This window comes from Cibotium barometz, chromosome 56, assembly GCF_041138505.1.
Source record: "Cibotium barometz isolate CiBa-2024 chromosome 56, ASM4113850v1, whole genome shotgun sequence".
NCBI lineage: Eukaryota > Viridiplantae > Streptophyta > Polypodiopsida > Cyatheales > Cibotiaceae > Cibotium > Cibotium barometz.
Window position 1 is genome coordinate 39612081 of NC_141101.1, and position 19820 is coordinate 39631900.

Below are 19820 nucleotides of genomic sequence, written 5' to 3' on the forward strand. Positions count from 1 at the left end.
CATCCAAAATGCTATGAGAATCTCCCAATATACTTTTGTTGTGATATGAAGAATGTTTTGCATAAAGCTTCACGTTCACCTCCATAGGTGTTGCCACATGTTCGCTCGGTCATCCAAAATGCTATGAGAATCTCCCAATATACTTTTGTTGTGATATGAAGATCTTGCTAAATCATCACAACTCAATAAATAATCCACCATGAGCCCAACCCACCAGCTAGATTTCCTCTTAAGGAGGAGGAGTTTTCAAAGGACAAAGATTCTCACACACCACACCACCCTTCTATTACACCACACGGGAAGCCACTTTCAAAGTGGGCACAATAGCTTTGATAAGTGTAACCCATTACCTGAGATGCCAGAATATTTAACAGACGAACCACACAGATAAAGAAGAATATAGCTATAGAGAAGAGCATCTAATCTCATTGTGAACATGGCCTTCATGGGCTAAGATAATGGGAATAATTACGGAGCCAGCCATCTTGGACAAATCCTTAGCACATCCAAAGTGGAAAGTTGTGATGTAATCTGAGTATGAAAGCATCATAAAGAACAACACCTTGGAGCTAGTTGACCAATCACCAAACAGAAAGGTAATTGGTACCAAATGGGTTTGGAAAGCTAAATATAAGGCTGATGGCTCACTTGAAAAATATAAAGCTAGGTTAGTTACACATGGAATTTCATAGGTGGAGGGTTTCAACTTTGCTCAAACCTTTGCTCCCACAGCTTGCATGACAACTATCACAGGGTAGTACTTACCTTGGTGGGTGCTCATATACAGTGACCAATTTTTTACATGGATATCAAATCAGCATTTCTAAATAGACATATCAAAGAGGAGGTATATGTAGCTCATCCACTAGGTTTTGGGATGCTCGAGCTAGAAAACAGAGTTTGCAGGTTGAAGAAGGCATTGTCTAGGTTGAAATAGGCCCCAAGGGCATGGTATCACAAGACATACCAATTTTCCAAAAAGATTGGATTTACTAGAAGTGATTTTGATGCTAACTTGTATGTTCTAAAAAGGCATGGCAAGATTGCTTTGGTTGTCTTGTATGTAGATGGCTTAAACATCACAAGTGATAATGAAGAAATGATCGAGTAGACAATGGATATGCTGAACCGTGATAAGTTTGAGATGACAAACTTGGGTCTTCTGCATTTCTATTTGGGGATTAAGGCCACATAAAAATTTCATGATACAATTGGCCAAAATAATAGTCCTTATTCGAGGTAGTACGCGGTCATTCTCTCCTTATATTCAAGGTAGTAAGCAATCATTCTCTCCTTATCGTTTATCATATACTAGGATGCAACATTCACAACCTCTTTCCCATGGATGAATGCATGATACTCAATCATTCTGCGATTATCATTTTTATTTAATAATCAAAATAAAAGAAACAAGGAGAGAAAACATTTTTGTAAATGTAAGATATTCTCTCTCTCTCTCTCTCTCTCTCTCTCTCTCTCTCTCTCTCTCTCTCTCTCTCTCTCTCTCTCTCTCTATCTATCTATATATATATATATATATATATATATATATATATATATATATATATCAAGTCTTATTTACAATCAAAAGTCTAGTCATCTACTCAGACTTGGTGTATAAACTTAGAATCCTCCCTAGGAATCATAATCCTATCAAGGGGTATATAGCCTCCAATCAATATATACAATCTACAGTGAAGGTGAAGGTTGGAGGTTAGTGTGGTACATAACACTATCTCCCAAATAGCTCCCAGCCACATAAGCACCATGGTAAGAGTAATGTTTTCCCAAAACCTTGATGTCTCACCATAATACTATAGAAAGCATCTATCTTCTAGAGTCGAAAATAATCACTCTATGCAATGGCATATCAACGTGAATCGTAACTTTGGATCTCATGAGAGAAGGTGCTCAAATGAGTTGACGATAAAGTCTAGCTCCTCAATAATCCCTCGTCCTAGTAATCTGGGAAACAACGATTAGCTGAGCCATCTAGAAAACAAAGAACCTAGTAATTTCTTTTCTAACCCAGCTGGATACTCAATCCTAAAATAATTACCATGCTCTGAGACTCCTACCCTCTAACATATAGAATAATTGATAGCGGAAGGTAATAACAAAGGCGTACACTACCTCACTCGGGCCTCTCCAAATACCATCTCAACAAGCACATAAATGTGAGACACTACTTGTGCTAGTTATTCCTTTCTCTAAAATTTTCATATAATTTTTACAACACTCTATATATTATTCATAAATTTAATTCTAAGGTCATTCTGGTGTGAGATGTGCACTTAGCACATAATTTATAGGGGTTAAAATGATTCATTTTGTACACTATCCTTATTTATTGCTATGAGAATTAGTCTTGTGTTATTGATTATTTTCTTCTTCTTATGTTATGTTCTGTTATGGTGTGTTAATTTAATGTATGCACCCTTTTTTATTTGAATTACAAGCTCATGTAATTACTTGGAGAAAAGATCATGTTTTAGTAGTATCAGAGCTTTGGCAAAGTACAAAAAAAGAGACGTGTTTTAGAAAAATGAAATCAAAGGTTTTATTAAGATTTTACAAGGACAAGGTAAATCTTTAACTTTACCATTATAAACTTTAAGTCAATTTCTCAAATCTTAAATATACAAAATCCTGCAAAGTCTGTCTGCTTGCAAAACCCAACCATGAGAGAGGTACTACCGATTCCCAAGGAATAAAAAGACAAATCTATATGCCTTTGGTCAAAGAATGTCCAAAGTCTTAGACCTTTGGGTATAGACTCAACCAAGGGTTAAAAATTAAAGTCCTTGTAAACAAAGATACTTCATCCTATTGAAGAAAATGGCGTGTTTCTTTCTCAATTTTTGCTTTACATATAGATAAACTTGTCCCAAGTTTCTAAGGTTTATACATGACAACCTTTTGTTATATGCACATTATGTGTGCATATACTAGGAGGCTAACCCACATTAGGCTTGTGAGCATGGGAGCATGGGAACAAGCTCTAGTGGAGCATGGGTTTGGACTAACCTTAATAAGGGTTAAGGTTAGGGTCAGGCATCCAAGGGTCACACATGGGAAATGGAGAGTCAAGAGTCACTTGAGGGCCCTCCTATATAATAGGGACATGGGGCACACTTAGGGGGGGCTTGGAGGCTTGGGCTTGTGAGGCCAAGGCTATGTTATGCTCTCTTGTGTAGAGGATCATATCTACTCACTTACCATTTCACAATAGCTACATGCTATTGGATTGGAGGTATATCTTTTGATGGTATGGGACATCAAGGTAGAGGTATGATGTATTTCATTTATAATTCATGTGTGCATCCCTTGGGCTCGTCGGGGGTGGTTGGGTGGATGAGTTTATGCATGATTTATGCATGTTTATACATAACAATTATCTAGAGAGATCTTAGGATTTTAACAGTGGTATCAGAGCAATCTCTAATTAATTATTATTGATTTTTCTTTGTAATTTTTGGCTTTTTTTAAAAGAAAATTTTAATATTTACTAATAAAAATGTTATTTTGTTGATTTGTGTTGATGATTTGCACGCGGATCGTTGATATGGCGATTGGAATGCGTGTTACTACTATTCAATGGACGAATCGACATTGCGGGGAAATTTCGTGAGTTTAATGCTATTTTTTCCTATTTTTGTGGTTTAAAATAAGCATTAATAAAAAAATTTACGAAAATACCACATATTTTATTGTGAATATTTTTGGTAGAATGGATTCCCTAAATTTCTAAAAATTTTAGGAATTTTTTCTTAATTTTTTAAAATTTTTTTGAGCATTTTTATGGTTAAAAATGTATTTTTTATACATTTTTGCGGGTTTTTCCGCACCCACATTAGGCTTGTGAGAATGGGAGCATGGGAACAAGCTCTAGTGGAGCATGGGTTAGGACTAACCTTAAGGGTTAATGTTAGGGTCAGGCATCCAAGGGTCACACATGGGAAATGGAGAGTCAAGAGTCACTTGAGGGCCCTCGTATATAATAGGGGCATGGGGCACACTCAAGGGGGGCTTGGAGGCTTGGGCTTGTGAGGCCAAGGCTATGTTATGCTCTCTTGTGTAGAGGAGCATATCTACTCACTTACCATTTCACACTATAGCTACATGCTATTGGATTTGAGTTATATCTCTTGATGGTATGGACATCAAGGTAGAGGTATGATGTATTTCATTTATAATTCATGTGTGCATCCCTTGGGTTCGGGGGTTGTTGGGTGGATGAGTTTATGCCTGATTTATGCATGTTTATGCATAACAATTATCTAGAGAGATCTTAGGGTTTTAACACCTTTATCCAATAATAAAGACAAATGGACCTATACATACACAACTACTTGTGCACATATGCACATAAACTCTAGCCACATGACAAGCTACAAATGATCAAACAAATTCTAATACAAAATATCATGAATAACACATAATCTTCGTCTTCACACTACCACTCAGTTCACCATCCATGTGACACCTCAATCGGTACTCTCATACATCTCACTACCTATGCTCATAGCCATAATCCATGTTAGTTAACAGCAGTCAATTGATCACATCAATCAATCACAATACTATCATGAGAAATAAGCAACCATAATATCCAATCAAACGTACTCACTGGCACGGGCGGCCTGATATAAAATAAGAAATATAATTGCCAATAACATAAGAGTAATTCTCATAACATTTATTGTTTAATTATACTCATGTGAAATCCTAATTTAATTTACCCAAATTAAATTGAAATGTGCACCTCCATGCACATGCATTTTCTCATTTTCTCTCTCTCTAAAATTTTCCAAGCAAGTGTATGCAACGTGCACATCGAAACACATGCATTTCTTTTTCTTTCTATTTCTATAACTTTAATTTTTATCCCTTATAAGCCTAATTAAAATTTAACTACATACATTATTAATTTATTGAACCATGGATTAGACTACGACTAAGACTATGCCTAGGGTCAATTTAATTTATAATGCACACTAGGCTGAACTACATAAATTATTAATTTATTGAACCATGGGTTAGACTATGACTAAGACTATGCCTAGGGTCAATTGAATTTATAATGCACCTTAGGATAAATTGTATAAATTATTCTCAGCCACTCTTAGGATATGCGAAAAAATTAAATAAGTCCTAGGCTATGAATTCAAACCTTTTCCTAAGCTAGAAAAATTAACCTAAGCCTACAACTTATACTAGTCCTAGAATTTACCAAAAATCTAGAGCTTAGGTTAATTATGTATTAAATTCCAGAGCCTATGGTCAATCATTTACAAGCGATAAGGTCCTTTTTTTTAAATCTCTAAAGATAATCCAGAGGGTCAACATCATCTAAAATGGTGGATTTAATTTATTTATAATCAATTAAATATGCATATGCATGGTATAGGGTAAGAGATATATGCATCCTTGAAAATTGTAATTTTCTATTCTCTAGTAATTATGTAGAGAATAAAAATTAGAAGAAAACATAAATTCCCAATTACTTGAAAATAACTAGAGAAAAAGTATGGTTTTTGTACTATAAATTGACAAAATACATAAAATAACCCAACACCTACTTGAATAGAAGCATGAGAAAAGCTCCCAATCACCAAAAAAGTCCACAAGTTGTTCTCCTAGATTGCAGAACCCTAGACTAGCTAGAATAAGATGTAGATATGGACAAAAGGCTATGGTAATAGCGCTAGTACTTTGCATGTACTATAATTAGGCATTTTTACTAGGAAAAAATAGCATCATAATTACTCTCGAAGCTTCTTAGAAATAGGCATATTGTAAAATGAAGGGGAGGGGCCATTTAAATAGATTTTTTTACTCCAACTAGCCCCTTACATGCATGTCATTTGCATGCTTTAATTAAACTAATGTTTTCCATAAGTTAATGAACAATTCTCACCCATGCAATGCATGGTTTAGCTAACTAGACTTTCCACATTATCTTTTCATGTACAATTTAAATAATTAAACAATTTACCTTACTCCTTTTTTGGGAACATAATTATAATTATGTTCCCAAAAACATAATTATATTTATATTTATGAACTACGCAAAAACATATACAGTAGTCTAGCACTAACTCCAATAATCCCCCTTAATGCTTGTGTTCGCATAAGGTGTAAGTAAGGAAACGCTTTGTGCATCATGGATGTGATATTTTATAATATATTTACATCAATGATAAATCTAATGATGAGAGAAGTGATGTAGTAGATGTCATAAATGACATGTGCTTTGGTTGTCGAGACTTGAGCTTTGAGATGTCTTCATAGATAATTGGAATTGACTTGACTATTTAGATTCGGGTCTGACTCGTTTTGACATTTGCTTTAACTTTGCTTGGAAGTTCTTCTTCTCGAACTTGATCCTTCCTTGATTCTCCCCCTCAAGTGAGAGAATGGAACTCCAATTTTTGTGTGTGGTTACATGTCAAAAAAGGAGAGAAACGTAATGAGTACAAGTCCATGATTTATAAAATGATGTTTAATTATTTGTGAATAGTAAGTGTAAGTATATACATGATATTTATAAGTGTCTGTGTACTTTTTATAGCAGCCAGTCAAATCCTATCACAATTAACTATTAAGTAACCAATTTCATCCTGCCTCTCCTCCTCCCAAACAAAAGATGAATTCTCCAAAGAAATGTGATACCCTAGTTTTAAGACAGCCCGCAAGCAGAGACTCAATAGTGCATCCTTTAGGAGTCTGTTCTTCCATGCACTCTTTCTTGGTCCAAATCTTCACATCAGGTGTCTCATACCAATAGGATTCTCTATCAACGTCATAAAGGTATGAACCGGTCTCTTCTCCTTTAGATACCATCCTTGAGTCTTAGGTCCAAACTTTGGCAAGCTTTCCTTTAAAGCTTTCTCTGCATAACCTTTCCACATGCCAATAATTGGTTAGGTTACCCTAGTATGTGCAATCATCTCATCAGCATGAAAGTGGCTCATCCTATCCCAGATAGTAGAACCTGCACTACCTCTACAAATGAATTGTCATTCCAATAATTGGTTAGGTTACCCTAGTATGTGCAATCATCTCATCAGCATGAAAGTGGCTCATCCTATCCCAGATAGTAGAGCCTATCCAATCCACATCCCCTTGCATTGCACATTGGATTCCTCAATCACCTCTCTTACCATTTTGGACCAAATTTCCTCCTATAATAAACATTTAGGTAAGCTGATTGCCACCCTGGCTTTGGCATGAGTGGGCAAGTGCAAAATTCCAAGTCCTCCCAAGCTTTTAGGCAAGCTAACTTTCTCCCGCTCTAACCAGGCTAGATACTTCATGTCATCCCTCCAAATAAACATCCTAATTGGAGCCACGATCCTCTTCCAGTGACATTTTATGAAGCCAACCACCACTGGACATGGAAACATCCTAATTGGAGCCACGATCCTCTTCCAGTGACATTTTATGAAGGCAACCATTGGACATAGAAACATGATATATGCATTCAAAACTGAATTGACAATGGCAGCCGTGTTAATTGCCCAATTAGCTACATCTTTGCTAGTCACCCCAACTCCAAAAGGAATCCCCAAATGCCTAACAATATGTCCCTTCCTTATCACCTCACACCCCCATCTTTCCATGTCAAAATCATCATCTTTAGTCAGGTTAATAATTATGGATTTATGAATGTTGCATCTAGATCCAGAAGCATCAGCAAATAATTCAACTATCTGCAAAGCATGTCTTACAGCATCATTATCAACCTTCAAGAAAAGTAATGAGTCATCTGCAAAACACTATACCACCAATTAACTTCTCTTCATTTCTCCTTCTCAAACCTGTCATCATCAACCCTTTCTCACATGCATCTTCTAGAGCCACTATCAAAGGACGTGATTCAATGGCAACTAACAAGGGAGCGAGAGGACACCCTTGTCTTATAGATCTATTGATCTCAAACCCCCTCACTAGTCTTTCATTCAATGGCAACTAACAAGGGAGCGAGAGGACACCCTTGTCTTATAGATCTATTGATCTCAAACCCCCTCACTAGTCTTTCATTCAATGGCAACTAACAAGGGAGCGAGAGGACACCCTTGTCTTATAGATCTATTGATCTCAAACCCCCTCACTAGTCTTTCATTCAATAGTAATTTAGAGTGACCCCCCTACAGAGCAAGAGTGTAAATGCTTGTGGCCATTCTACTTCCAAATCCCAACTTCTGCATAGTTCTAGCCACAAAGGACCAGTGTACATTGTCATAACTTTCTCTAGATCCAGTTGGAGGATTACACAATTATGTCTTGTTCTTTGAGCACTTCCTTACCCATCAAGGTAGAAAATATGTTGTCACTCATAGATGGACCTCCCTTTAATAAACCCATATTGCATCCTAGAGATCACCTCTTGCAAAACAGGGCTAATCCTCAGGGCAATGACCTTGGCCAGGAGCTTATATACCACAGTGAGTAAAGTGATAGGTCTCCAATGATTAAACCTATGACAAGCTGCTTTTTGAGGAATCAATTTCACAATCCCTTCCTTTAGGTCTTTGTCCATCCTCCCTGCCTCCTTACATGTGATCCATACCAGGTCTTTTAGGGATGGCCAAAAAGCAATGAAGAACTCCATAGTCAAACCATCCCTTCCTTTTAGGTATTTGTCCACCATCCTCCTTGCCTCCTTACATGTGATCCATACCAAGTCTTTTAGGGATGGCCAAAAATCAATGAAGAACTCCACAGTCAAACCATCCCACCCACGAGATTTCTCCTTCCCCAATTTCTAAAAGCAATCCAACATTCTTCCACCTCCACCTCTCTCTCCAACCACTTATCTCTATCAGTCTCCACCCTCTTACTGATCATGTCAAGCAAAATCCCCTTTGTGCCTGATACCATCTTTGAGAGTCTTCCTTTGAGAGTCTTCCTTTAGGCTCAAGGTCACACCTACAAACTCAACCCATTTTTGAGCAATCTATTTAATATCTCTAATCTCTTAATCCCTCTCATCCTCCCTAATCTGCCCTATCACTTCCTTGTCCCCTTTCTCCTTCGCCAATATAAATAAATACATGGTAGGCTTTCTCCTGTTAGTGAATGCTCTCCACTTATCCCCCCTTTCCCCTTCCCTGGCCAACCTGTCATCTTCTTTCCTCACTCGAGCCTGACACTAAACATATTGGTTAGCCTCAGCTTCAGATAGACCTCCCCTCTGTCTCTTCCCTTGCAATTAATCCATTAGCTCACTCAATTCCCTCCTTTCTTGTCTCTTCTCTTATGCCCTCAATTTTCCTAATCTCTTGATATTTCCCTGCATTTCATTAGCAAACCCTCTCTAGGATCCATCCTTACCTCTCAGTCTTCTAATTTCCTCTTCAATAAGGGTCACAAACAACTCATCCTTCAATAATAGGTTGTTCATTCTCAATTTCCTGGTAGAAAATTTTCTCTAGACATCTTCACCCCATTCAGCCACATGGCATCCCCATTTCAGGGGCATATGATCAGATAGAGCTGAGCAAGAGTCCACTTTAGTGTAAAAGGTATGAGGTACCCATGTGGCTTTTGCTGACTGATAAAAACTCTATTAATCCTTGATGAAGACCCAGAATAATGTAGGCTAAAGTAAGTGTGCTCGGGTTCAAAACCCCAAACCACCAACTCGCTTTTATGAACAAGTCCTATCTTACCTCTAAGCATGTCCCACTTCCTCTTCTCTTGACCCATCAAAACAGTGCTTCCACCACACCTGTCCACTTATTTCTCTACCATATTAAAGTCTCCCATAAGGACGCACGGGCATTGAATATCCAACTTTGCGATCCACTCCCATATCTCCCCTCTTACCTTATGATTATGAGCACCATACACATTGGCTACCCAACCCTTTCCCCTTCCACTTGAATTTCCACCACCAGAATTTTTACATTAAGGCGATTGTTATGATAGTAGGCTTTACTTCCTTCTTGACTATAGTCTCATAACCCCACTAAAACCTAATTTAGTTCCTCCATACATAGCTATCCAATCTTTGAACCTATCCTTTCTTATGCACTTGAATCAAAAGAGATTATGTTCCTCCATACATAGCTATCCAATCTTTGAACCTATCCTTTCTTATGCACTTGAATCCAAAGAGATTATGCTCCTGCACAACCATCACTAAGATCCCCCATCCTTTCACTAATCCCCAGAAAGTTGCATTCTTCCTTCTGTCTCTTAGTCCTTTCACATTCCAGGTACACACCCTCACATCACTGGTTCTATCATTCAAGGGCAGTAGAGCAGGTACCATATCCACCTATGTCTCTTCCTCCATTGTTAGACCTCCCCCCAGTAACACAATCTCCAATTGAATAGCTCTCCAAGCAGTTTCCACTTGCCAATTGAATTTGCCCATAGAGGACGTTTCACTACCTCTACACCTAAAGGACTAAAAGGATTAGAATAGAGAGAAGCTCCGGACCCCTCCTTGGATTTGCCACTAGTCAATAAACCCTTCCCATCAGAATTATTATGATTTTTTCTTGCCTCCCCTTTTATTTGTCTAAGGCTACAACCCCCTTTTCCTTCATCCCTCACTTTTGCCCATCCCTTCTTTCTAGATCCCCCCTCCTCACTTACCAACTTTTCCTTTCCTTTTCCGTCCTTTTCATAGTTTTTTAGAGCTCCTAGTTTTATTTCCCCCCATAGATTCATCCTTCTTCCTCTCCTCCCCGCGTATTTCCTCATCCTTTGCTATACCACAATTTCTAGCGATATGACCAAAACCTCCGCATCTAAAACAAGCCCCAGGAAATGCCCCAAATATCAACTTCAATTCCATCTTCCCCATCTCCCCCAAGTCCAACTCTAAAACTTTAGGCATCTCTAGAGCAAAGTATTCCATGTTATACAAATCTTGTGTTCGAGTGTCTCCCATTATTCTCATCTCTTGGAACAAATAGAACCGGCCTGATTGCCTTCGACAAATCCCCCATTGCTGGCCTCAACCAGGGTGGAAGCCCTTGCACCTCCATCCACACTGGACATGCCTCTTAAAGGCTCTTATTTACATCAAAATCAGGATCAAATGGCATTGAATGCACCAACTTCTATCCCATAAACAACCTAGCTCTGGCAAACAGATTGACCATCACATGCCTTTTCATAAACAACACATTAAAGAACCATTTACCCAGGTAATACACCTGCGACACCACCCTCTCATCATGAAACACATGATCTTGTAGCTACCTCCCCAGCTCCACCTTACTTGGCGGACTCCCCGGACCCATCAGTATTGTGCTACACATAGAGAATAATCCTATTTACCTCTTCACAAGGTCAGATGAGATGTTTGCACATACCTTCCCTCTAGTTTTCCTTTCTTCTCGCTAAGCTTGACTATTCAATCTTATCCGACCTCTTCACAAGGTTGGATGGGATGTTTGCACATACCTTCCCTCTAGTTGTCAGAGCTTGACTATTCAATCTTATCCGACCTCTTCAAAAGGTTGGATGGGATGTTTGCACATACCTTCCCTCTAGTTGTCCTTTCTTGCTAAGCTTGACTATTCAATCTTGAGGAGACTCAATCAAACTAATCTTTCTTTGCCTCCCTATTGCCTTCTTTGTCTTCTCTCGGGCCCTCTTCATTTCTTCATCCGGGTCCCAGTCCCCCCAACCAACTTCTCTGGCTCTACTCCCACGTCCCGGCTCTCCCCACCTTGCACCCTTTCCTGCACGTACTGCTCATGAACCACCTACCCTCATACAATCACATTAAATCCCATGTGCTTACAAATCTATTTGGTACGTCCCCCTCAAACCTTTCTCAGCCTCCCCAATTTACCTTAGTCCTCACAACCATACCTTTGCACATTAATTTTATTTGGATGCCTAAAAGTTTTAACCCTTAGTCCTCATAGCCATACCTTAACTCAACTTTGTGATTTGTTTGGAAGGATTAAAACACATCAAAATTTTTCTCTCTCTGAAATATTACTGAGCAAGAAAGTATTTATAGTTATTTTTGAATACCTATAAGAGGGATTGTACAAAGAAGTAAGGAAATAGTTATTGGAAGGAGAAACTCTTGAAAGTATGTTGGTTGTTATGTATATGCTTCACTTACACATAGTTTGTATACATATATTTATTGAACCACATCAAGTAGAATTAGGCCAATGTTTAACTATGGAAGATATGTGAGATTTAGAGAAACCTTAATAAAACAATTAGTAATCTTCTCTACGTAGTATCAATAAAGTAGTATCAATAAACTATTATTATTGCGTAGCTGTGGAAGATATGTAAGATTTAGAGAAACCTTAAAACAATTTGTAATCTTCTCTACGTAGTAAATGCTCTATCAATAAACTTTATTATTGTTATATTATTTGAAATATATATATATATATGTATATATATGTATATATATATATATGAAAATTATAAATTAGCACAAATAATGTATGAATAGACCGTGTGTGTGTGTGTGTATAAGTGTGAGAGGCTTAACACAATAAAGAAAGTGAGAGAATAAAATATGGTGCTCCCCATTTTATAAACCACTCACCAAAATGTGCTCAACTGAAAATGTGCAAAAAAAAGACTCTTTATGGTTACTTTTTTGGTACATTAGAAACTATAATAAATAATGTGTAGAAGCAACTTTGTCTCCTAGCTAAAGCCCATTGTTTTGCCTTAAGTCTTTGTGATTATATAAAATTGCTATAGCTATTTCTCTTTGCAAAATAGTAAAACCTTGCACTTCACAATCTCTTAATTATCCAAATTGATTCCTTCTTAAAATATCAATTCAAATTTGTCACAACATAGTGGTACTTTTCAAGTTGTTTACTAGTGTAGTACTTTTACACCTTGTCTATCAAGTTTTTTTATGGTGCAACTACCCACTTTTACCAAAAAAACACTAGATGCCCAATATTCGCAAACATTCAACGTGACATTCATCTTGAAATTTATCGAAACATGGGAAAGATTGAAATACAAGTATAAGGCTTGGGTTCACAACTTTATAAAATTTCTCATATCAATATCTATCAACAAGAAACTTGATTAATATTGGTTGTGTCTATGGTATGAAGTTCAAGGTCAAAAAACAACTATACAAATGATTTATATATCTTCTTCAAAATATTTGAGATTTTATGATTAGGTACCACATTGATCAATCATTCATTTCATTAAGTACAACTAACTTACTAAATTTTTTTGGAAAGCATATTTTCTGAGTTGTACACATGCCAAGCACCGCCAAATGATTTGAATAAAACTTATGTCACCATTCTATATTAAAATAAGCTAAATCAAATTATGTTTTGGATGGTATATTTTGTGACGTGTACACATGCCAAGAACCTCCAAATGATTCAAATAAAACTTATGTCTCCATTCTATATTAAAATAAGCTAAATCAAAGCGTGTTTTGATTTATATACCCTTTACAATTTTAATCTCAACCCTAAAATGTTGAAATCTTGAAAGAAACTAAAGAAACACAAATGTCACAAAGGCAAAAGATAGATAAATGTGTAGCAAAAGCATACTTATTTTCACCTCTTAATCTTTTCACCCCCTCTCTCCATCATATGTTGTGCATGACAAGGTGCTAAGTGACACTACATTTTATCTTTTTGGAATCCTTTTCACAAGATGAAGATGGAGAGGTTACATCTTCCTACACTCATCCCTGTATTTTATTAAAACAAACATACATAAATGACTCAAAGATTCTATAATGCATGAGAAATCTAGAGTATAACAATCCCATATTCTAAACGTGTGAATTTAGATTATGCCACATGTAATATCACTCAATATCATAGAAAGGAAAGAGAGTCCAATAAAGAGCCCCTAAATTTTTGAAGGATCCTTGCACCAAAGTTTTATTGAGAATATGAGTTGATTCAATGATAACAAATGATTCTTTTAAATTAAATCACCTTGACTTTGGAGAGTAGTACCTCACATATGAGCTTAGCTTCGGAGAGTAGTAGATGCTTACCTCACATATGAGCTTGGCTACATATCCATTCTTTTCAAAGTGTATCTATTTTTAAAAATGAGAGAATATTTAAACATCCCTTAATATGCACCACAAAGACTACAAAAATTCTCAATCTCTCTCTCTCTCTCTCTCTCTCTCTCTCTCTCTCTCTCTCAGATTTATTTGTCAATGTTTAGAAATGATAATTCTTAAAAAATTAAAACCATTGAAGTTATAACCATCCCACTTTTGGACAAATTATGGTACTGTAAAAGGAAACAATTTGAATGTGAGAATTATTCATTTTCAACTTTCTTATTTTCTTATAACTGTTGTATTTTCTAAGTTCATTAAAATGACAAGAAAGAACTTATATGTTTCATGTGCAACATGTGTGCGTGTGTGTGCATGCATGTATGCATGTGTGTGTGTGTGTATATATGTGTGTATGGGGAGAGAGAGAGAGAGAGAGAGAGAGAGAGAGAGAGAGAGAGAGAGGAGAGAGGGAGAAATTTGTTTGATACATATTTAAAAATATAATAGGTGCCATACCCGACTTGTTCTACACTTTAACAATATCATTTCAAAAGTTGTATGCTCTAAACAATATTATTAAATTCATACACTTTAATGATTATGAACTAAGGCCTTGTTAAGGCATGGAAAAAAATATTTCAGCATTAAAATTTGTTTTAAAAAAAATTTACTTGAAAAGGATACATTATATTATGGTCCCAAATTTTGATTCAAAGAGAAATTCCATGTCATAGGCTCTAGCTAGTACTTTGTATAATGTGGCGTAGCATCATAGCAACTTTTTTGTATGCCATCATAGAAACTTTTTTGTATGCCATCCTAATAGTTGTAACCATATAATCAACGACTTTTTTTTGTATGCAACCCTAGTAGTTGTTAAAATATAATTAATTAATCTTTTGAATTGTTTTTTTATTTTAATGTGTAAGACTCCAAGTGTCTTAGAAAATAATCTTTTGATTATCTTGAGAACACTCTACCTTATGCTCAATGACACACACTAATGTCGACACATAGTCTTAAGTGTCTTAGTCACCCACATAAACATAGTGCACCACTAGGAATTATAGAAAGGACCATATTATAGGGAATATGGTCGGTCGTAAGAGCGACATAAGCCTTTAGTTATAGCCACCAATGGAATTATTGACCACATACCTAGTAGGTACTACCTACTACTCTTTGTTATTATACCACATTTCAAAGTTCATGTAATTCTCTTAAGGCTATCTAGTTGAACTGCTAAGAATAGCAACTAATAACATGAATTTTGGATTGGGTTTTTGTATATGACTTTGTTGGTGGCTTGATCTTATCTCACCTATAGATATATGCATGGAGGAAGAAGACGGAGATGGAGGAGGTCTCTAGAAGTATTCCCACCAAACACGTCAGGGAGCATGCCCCCATACGTCGAGGGGAGCTTATGCATGCATGCATGCTTGGGATGGAAAATCCTTGGCTGCAAGAGGTGGTGGAACATGGAAGCGACTCGGGGGATTGGGAGCTTGAGCAATCGGAAGAGATGAAGCGTCTGCGTGAAGATGAAGGCGATGAGAGGGTAAAGAAGAAGAACATCCTGGTTTTGTGGCATTTATAGAGAACCCTGTTGGGACAAGGCCTACAGTCAAAATCTGGTACAAAAAGGGGGGTGTGTTGGAGAAGCAAACTCCTAGAGGATGCACTAGTGAAGCCTGTATTCAGCTGGGATACCATGTAGTTTTGTTATGGAGGAAGAGAGATGGAACTTGCTATGTAAACTTTTGAATGTAGACGAGTAAGGTTTATGACTAGGTGGTGGTGTACTCCATTTCAGCTGACTGGGTATGGATAGAAAGACTGATTTTTGAAGTAATATATATATTTTCACTATTGGTCCAAAAAAAGACCGGAATGTAGTATACATTTTGGAAAGTAAAACCAGAGTTGTTTAAAATATTTTTTATTTTTATTTTTAAAACTTTCAGAAGCTTCCATAAAATAGTACTCTAAGATGCCGCTATGAGTCTTTACTGCCAAAAGATGTCCACCTGCACTGAGCTAGCTTCCGTCCCTTCCTTCCACCATGGATACCTCTCGGTTGTTGCTGCAGGCATGGCAAATCACGCAGCCCAACACGCAAAGCTCCCCCTCTCCGTCTCTTGCAGCCCAACTGCCATTGCCTCCTCCTTGGCCGGCACCTGGGGACGCCTGCTCCACCTCGCCCTCTCCTGACTCCATGTCTTGGCCGTCTCTACCGTTGGAGCTAGCCACTCTTTCTGAAACCTGTAAAGCTGAATCTCTCCCTTCCTCCTCCTCCTCCTCCTCCTCCTCCTCTTCTGATTCATCGGGTGCTGCATGCTTTTCATGCCAAGGGTCTTCTTCATCATCGTCAGATACATGGATGCCAGGAAACCAGGATGTTCAGACCATGGCGGCTTCAGAACCTCCTGCTGCTGCTACCGCTTATCCGGCCATGGACGATGTGCTCATGGACCCTGTTCTGGACTTCATCAGCGACATGCTTATGGACGAGCAGATGGAGGATCGCAAGTGCATGCGGCAGGAGTGCACGGCCTACCAAGCCATAGTCAATGGCTTCTATCAAGTCTTAGGGGACGACTCATCTCCTCAGTCTTCTTATTGCACCGAAGAGAGTTCAGGCCATGGCCTTGGCCCCTTCCGGAGAGAAATCGAAGAAGAGCCCGGCACGGAAGACTACAGCTGGATCGACGAGGTTCTGGCAGAAAACTCCTTTCAAGAAGAAGAAGATGCAGGAGCGCAAGCATGGCGCTTGGACCAGACAAGCACCGTTTTCAATGGCCTCGAGCAAGATCCCAAGCTATGGCCATGGCCGCTGGAATCTAGCAGCTCCAGTAGCTCAGAGCAAGATCTAAAGGTATGGTCCTTGGACTCTTCCTCTTCTGGCAGTCCTTATTCACAAGTACTTCCCGATGGCCTTCTTGAGCATAGCTTTGGTGACTTTCGCACCCCTGCTATGCTGCCACGCCATAACCACATCTCCATCGCGCCTTGCTTCCCTGGTTCTACAGCTATGCAGGCCATCCTACACAATGACGTTATGCCATGCCGAGCTGATCTGGTGTCTGCAAATGGACTCTTCTTTGAAGGGCCCTCTCAACCTCCCTCACCTTTAAAGCGTAGATTTGGTAATTTCAGGAGGGTGCGATCTGAAGAGCTTCCATCCAGTACGACAGGAAGAAGCAACCTCCTGTCTTTCCAGAAGGACGATGGTTTCAAAAAGGCTGTCTCTGATAAGTTTATCGAGGAGAGAAAGCTGCCTTCAAATGTGATGAATGAGCAGCAGGTCTCATTTGTGAAGAATGAAGATCTGAATGCAGAAATGCATGCCAAGATCCATGGAGATTGGTCTCCTGCAAATGATGATCGCATAGCTAAGACGAGGCAAGCCCTGGGGGTAAATTCAAAGAGGAATAGCAAGCCAGAGCCAGTGGATCTGAGGGCTCTGTTGGTGAATTGTGCGCAAGCAATGATGTCTAACAATCTGAGAAAAGCCAAGGAGATCGTGCAGGAGCTCCAGCAGCATGCTTCTCAACATGGTAGTGCAGCACAGAGGGTCGCCTATTATTTCACAGAAGGGCTGGTAGCTCGCCTCTCTGGCACCGGAGCACGTCTGTATACAACGATGTCCGATAACAGGCCCTCAGCAGCCAATCTGCTCAAGGCATTCGGTCTAATGGTGGAGGTATGCCCTTATGCCAAGCTGGCACATTTCTTTGCAAACCAAAGCATTCTCAAGGCCACAGAGGGAGCCTCACGAGTGCACATTGTGGACTATGGGATCTTGTATGGAATACAATGGCCTTGTCTTATTAGCGCGCTTGCAGAGCGCAAAGGGGGGCCTCCCTTTCTTCGCATCACAGGGATAGACTTCCCCCAGCCAGGGATTAATCCTGCAGAGAGAATAGAAGAAACAGGCAGGAGATTGGCAGAGTATGCTAGAGCTTACAATGTGCCTTTCAAGTACCATGCCATAGCCAGCAAGTGGGAAGACATAGAGCCTGCTTCCCTGAACTTGAAGAAGCGCGAGATTCTTGTGGTGAACTGTATCCACAGGCTTCGCCATCTCATGGACGAGATGGTTGTGAGCCCCAGCCCTCGGCATAAGGTGCTGAGCAGGATACGCAGTCTCAACCCTAACATGGTCCTCATCGCAGTTATGAATGCAGGCTTCAATGTGCCTTTCTTTGCGTCTCGCTTCAAAGAGGCCCTCTACTTTTTTTCCAGCAAATTTGACATGATTGACACCACGGTTGCAGTCAGTGAAAACCCTCAGAGGCTCATGATTGAGAGTGAGTATTTTGGGCGAGACATACTCAATGTGGTGGCCTGCGAGGGCCCGGAGAGAGTTGAGAGGCCCGAGACTTACCGGCAATGGCAGGCCCGCTTCCACAGAGCGGGGTTTGAGCCCATTTCTCTCACCCCTTCTGTGCTTTCTAAGGCTCGAGATGTTGTCAAGGCCTGCTATCATAAAGACTTCAATGTCGATGACGATTCCAAGTGGATGCTCCTGGGGTGGAAGGGACGTATAGTCGAAGGGCTTTCAGCATGGAAGCCCTCTGCTGCCTTCATTGCAAACTAACTTGAAGCATGGCCTACCAGTCTCCCTAGTCTAATGACTCTTCTCTATTGACAGCATTTTTTTTGAAAAAAAAATGTCCAAACCATTCCTTCACCTGGTCTGAAGTTCATGTGCAGCTTAAGGTTTGATATGAAACAGTTTTCCCTGCTCCAGGACATTCTTTGGGATTGTAATTTCTGCAAGCGGCCTCTTCCATATGGAAAGTGGCAATTTGCTTTGCAATTATACATTCTAATACCTACAGGGAAGCCGAGAGGATAATTTTTTTGTATGCAGCAGTAATACACTATGCACTGTGAAAATGAACGGAATGCTTAAACTGGATTTCTAAACAAGGTGCAACAAGAGCAATACTAACATAATAAGAGCAATACTAACACATATAAAAAACAAGAGCCATATTAACACATATAGATAATAAGAGCAAAACTTGGAGTGAGCCATATCTATCAAGATCATCTAGGCATCTGCTTCATCTACTTCACAACCACCACAAGTCAATTTACAAACAAGATGGAAGAATCAAAGCACAAAGAAGTGGAGTAGTGCTTAGTGGTGATGAGATCACAAGCACCACAAGTGGAAGAGATAAAGTATCAAGGAAGTGAAGGATCTTGACCAATCTAGACCATGAGACAAAGGTAAAAAGTTGCAAGGGTAACATGAGAGGAAGAAAAGACGTGACAGAAAGGAATTGGAAACTATAGCTTAAGAAGTAAGCTAACGTTCACAAAAAGAAGTCAAATGGGACACCGTTAAGACAAAGAAGTACCTCAAGGCCAGGAAGGAGATTCTCAAGGTTTTACACTATTCTCGCATTTTGTTTCCAATGTTGCAATAGGATAGTTTTTCTACAAAAACCCACATGCTATGGGAAGGTGGGGCTCTCTTATCCTTGATTAGATTGCTAATGAACATTTCCTTGGGGGTATTACTCAAAAATAGTCCCAATGGATGAAAAGTGATGAAATCCAATTGGATGAAGAAGTTGTTGTGATGACTTACATTGGGGAGTTAAAAGTGAATGTATTGCGAAGGTGTGGGAGAGTTAATCTTCCAATGCAATGCAAATCAAAGGTGTGGGAGAGTGAATCTTCCAATGCAAACTTGAATGTAGAATACAATATTTTTTTAAGGATTGCAATTATCTTGGATGAAGGTTTGGGACTCAACATTATCTTGGATGAAGGTTTGAGACTC

At 38.9% G+C, this 19820-nt stretch overlaps 1 protein-coding gene across 1 annotated transcript; it reads left to right on the forward strand.

The window, feature by feature from the left end:
• The first annotated feature begins 15911 nt into the window (after positions 1-15911).
• On the forward strand, positions 15912-18952 carry LOC147607211 (scarecrow-like protein 14). The gene has a single exon (XM_086791624.1). It carries the CDS (start codon positions 16083-16085, stop codon positions 18618-18620), a length of 2538 nt encoding a protein of 845 aa, XP_086647750.1. The 5' UTR covers positions 15912-16082; the 3' UTR covers positions 18621-18952.
• Positions 18953-19820: the final 868 nt, after the last annotated feature.